The sequence below is a fragment of the Theropithecus gelada genome, chromosome 20, assembly GCF_003255815.1.
Source record: "Theropithecus gelada isolate Dixy chromosome 20, Tgel_1.0, whole genome shotgun sequence".
Classification (NCBI taxonomy): Eukaryota; Metazoa; Chordata; class Mammalia; order Primates; family Cercopithecidae; genus Theropithecus; species Theropithecus gelada.
This window is the reverse complement of record NC_037688.1, coordinates 49,825,023-49,828,784: the sequence shown is the minus strand read 5'-3', so window position 1 is coordinate 49,828,784 and position 3,762 is coordinate 49,825,023. Positions and strand designations below refer to the sequence as shown.

General features: G+C 47.4%; 1 protein-coding gene across 1 annotated transcript; it reads left to right on the top strand.

Moving 5' to 3' along the window:
* Positions 1–2,416: 2,416 nt before the first annotated feature.
* Positions 2,417–3,378, top strand: LOC112614765 (putative olfactory receptor 1F2). Its single transcript, XM_025371481.1, has one exon. It carries the CDS (start codon positions 2,440–2,442, stop codon positions 3,376–3,378), a length of 939 nt encoding a protein of 312 aa, XP_025227266.1. The 5' UTR covers positions 2,417–2,439.
* Positions 3,379–3,762: the final 384 nt, after the last annotated feature.

Here is a 3,762-nt window from a genome sequence, read left to right as displayed (position 1 = left end):
ATTCCTGGGGCAGCAGTGGCAGCAGTGCTACTAGTGTCACCTCATGGCCAGTGATGACTGTGTCAAAACTATGAACGGCAACATTTATGCTTGGAGGCAGCAGCTGCATTGGTATTATTTTTTTCACTATAGCTGCTGTGTGGTCTTCTGAGCCTGGTTCTCCAGCTGCCCAGGGTTTTTGAAAGGTATTCATTATTATTTTCATGAAATCCTTTCCTGCTTAACTCAGCAAGAGCTGGTGTTTGTTATTTGCAACCAAGAACTGCGAATGAGGCCAGAATGTAGCCAGTCATTAGAAAATGACTTGAACTGTGAACTGAACAGCATCCGTACTTTCTCCAGCTCTTCTCTCTGTGTGTTTACATCTTTTGCTCTTATCTATAGATGTTTGCTTTTTATCCATCTATAAGTCAGCCAAAAGACAGTTGCAACCTTCTGGGATTACTCGTTACAGGCCAAGTCCTAGTGAGTATGATCCGTGGGCCCTCGGTCCCAGTTCCAATTGCCCTAATCCAATCATGAATCCTCACTGGGAAGAGGATGATAGAGTATAAACTGGGCTGCTGGAGTCCATACACCTATGGATTAGGGGACCATTTTCAGAAAAGGCTGACCCAGTGTGAGCTGGGAAGGCATCCCTAAATGAAGTCTACTTTAGGAACATGGAGTTCTTCAGTCATGGCATGCTGTGCATTTCGTGATATATTCTCCCATTACAAAAAGGGTATCCTTTACATCAAATGCTTTAAAAGATTAAACACAGGCCGAATACGGTGGCTTATGCCTGTAATCCCAGCACTTTGAGAGGCTGAGGTGGGCGCATCACCTGAGGTCAGGAGCTCAAGATCAGCCCGACCAACATAGTGAAACCCCGTGTGTACTAAAAATACAAAAAGTAGCTGGGCGTGGTGGTGCGCACCTGTAGTCCCCCCTACTTGGGAGGCTGAGGTGGGAGAATCACTTGAACCCAGGAGACAGAGGTTGCAGTGAGCCGAGATCATGCCATTGCACTCCAGCCTGGGCAACAGAGCTAGACTGCGTCTCAAAAAAAAAAAAAAAATTAAGCACAACTCTGCAATGCCACCCTTACACCTGCCCCACCCCAGCCTCTGCATCTGCATCAGCAAACGCATCCAGTCAATGCAGAAAATGACTATATGTGAAAAAAAAAGGAAGGGTTCAGATAACACTGCTATAATCTCAGCTTCTGAGCTAGGAAGTTAAGAAGAACAACCTTCTGATAACCAACTTTTCAAACCTGTAAACATAAGCCCAGATCAGCAAAGTGATGCAATTTGAGGTCTCAGTGAATTTTCTTTGGGACTTAGCTCCACCAAGATTGCTTTATCTCCAAGTTCTGACCCAGTAGTTAGAGAATATACTTTGCCATCATTGCTGGGTACCAAAGGACCAAGAAATAGGTGGGGTAATTCATTTCTGCTTGTCTGTAATGAGACTGTCAGGGAGTCTAGTCCCAGTGGCTATGGAAGCTACTGTAAATACCCGTTTGTGATTCTCCCAAACGTTCATCCTGCACAGAGGGATAAGGCCATGAACATCTGCTCTTCACTTGCTCAGGACTTGCCTGTATTTCTAAGACTTTGCCATCCTTAGAATAATTAGGAGCATTGGCCGGGCGCCGTGGCTCAAGCCTGTAATCCCAGCACTTTGGGAGGCCGAGACGGGCGGATCACGAGGTCAGGAGATCGAGACCATCCTGGCTAGCAAGGTGAAACCCCATCTCTACTAAAAAATACAAAAAACTAGCCGGGCGAGGTGGCGGGCGCCTGTAGTCCCAGCTACTCGGGAGGCTGAGGCAGGAGAATGGCGTAAACCCGGGAGGCGGAGCTTGCAGTGAGCTGAGATCCGGCCACTGCACTCCCGCCTGGGCGACAGAGCGAGACTCCGTCTCAAAAAAAAAAAAAAAGAATAATTAGGAGCATTAACTAAGTTCTTTCAAGGTAAGATTATAACAGCAGATATATATGACTAATGACTGGAGTTCTTTGAGAGAGCGCCTTTTCTAAATATGCCACATCCAGGGAGAAATAATAAGAGTCCTGAATCCATCAGCTGGAGCTTGACACAGACATAGTAATAATCAGCTCTTTTGCCTCTCTATGAGTGCCTAGGGGGTGGGAGAAGCCTGGAAATATTAAAAGAGACTTGCATAATCGCACAGGAGGGCAGTGTATGGGTCTGCATATTGTTTTGTGTTATATTTTATAAAATTGAAAGAGTGAGTATAGGAGGACCCACATCATCCAGGACTGGACACTGGAAGTTGGGGGTGTAGGGACGAGGGGCAGATGCTAACTGAGTGACCCTAATACAGGTTTGTTAACATGGCCATGGTTGAAGCTTGACTTGTTGCGTCTGGAGCCTCAGCTTCTACATTGCTGATCTCTGTCTGTCTTATCTGCATCTGGGATCAGGCCCATGAGCAGGACAAACCAGTCGAGCGTCTCTGAGTTCCTCCTCCTGGGACTCTCCAGGCAGCCCCAGCAGCAGCATCTCCTCTTCGTGCTTTTCCTGAGCATGTACCTGGCCACCGTCCTGGGGAACCTGCTCATCCTGGCCGTCAGCACAGACTCCCACCTGCACACCCCCATGTACTTCTTCCTCAGCAACCTGTCCTTCGTGGACGTCTGCTTCTCCTCCACCACCGTCCCCAAGATGCTGGCCAATCACATACTTGGGACTCAGACCATCTCCTTCTCTAGCTGTCTCATGCATATGTGTTTTCTCTGTATGTTTTCTGACGTGAACAATTTCCTCCTGGCTGTGATGGCCTATGACCGCTTTATCACTGTGTGCCACCCCTTCCATTACGCAGCAAAGATGACCCATCAGCTCTGTGCCCTGCTGGTCACTGGATCACGGGTGGTTACCAACTTGAATGCTCTGCTGCACACCCTGCTGATGGCTCGACTCTCATTCTGTGCAGACAACACCATCCCCCACATCTTCTGTGACGTGACTCCCCTCCTGAAACTCTCCTGTTCAGACACACACCTCAATGAGGTGATGATTCTTACTGAGGCTGCCGTAGTCATGATCACCCCATTTCTTTGCATCCTGGCTTCCTATATGCACATCGCCTGTGCCATCTTGAGGGTCCTATCCATGAAGGGAAGATGGAAAGCCTTCTCCACCTGTGGCTCCCACCTGGCTGTGGTTCTCCTCTTCTGTGGTACCATCATATCTCTGTATTTCAGCCCTTCATCCTCCCACTCAACTCAGAGAGAGATAGCAGCTGCTGTGATGTTCACAGTGGTGACTGCCATGATGAATCCTTTTATCTACAGCCTGAGGAACAAGGACATAAAAGGGGCTCTTGTAAAAGTGATTGCTGTGAAATTCTTTTCTGTTCAATAATGATATGGGCTAAGAAATTCCTAGAAGGAGCTAATTTCTGAGATAATCTTGTTTATTTTTTCTACTGTATGAAACTTAGCATTATGTGTTTGTTTTGAGACAGAGCCTCACTCTGTCACCCAGGCTGGAGTGCAGTTGTGCGATCTTGGCTCACTGCAATCTCTGCCTCTTGGGTTCAAGAGATTCTCCTGCCTCAGCCTCCTGAGTAGCTGAGATTACAGATATGTGAAACCAATTTTTTTTTTTGTATTTTTAGTAGAGATGGATGGGGTTTCACCATGTTGGTCAGGCTGGTCTCGCACTCCTGATCTCAAATGATCCATCCGCCTTGGCCTCTCAAAGTGCTGGAATTACAGATGTGAGCCACCACACCTGGCCAGCGTT

What these genes read in the sequence shown, in the direction of transcription:
- LOC112614765 (XM_025371481.1), top strand. Translation starts at nt 2,440, where the DNA reads ATGAGCAGGACAAACCAGTCGAGCGTCTCTGAGTTCCTCCTCCTGGGA.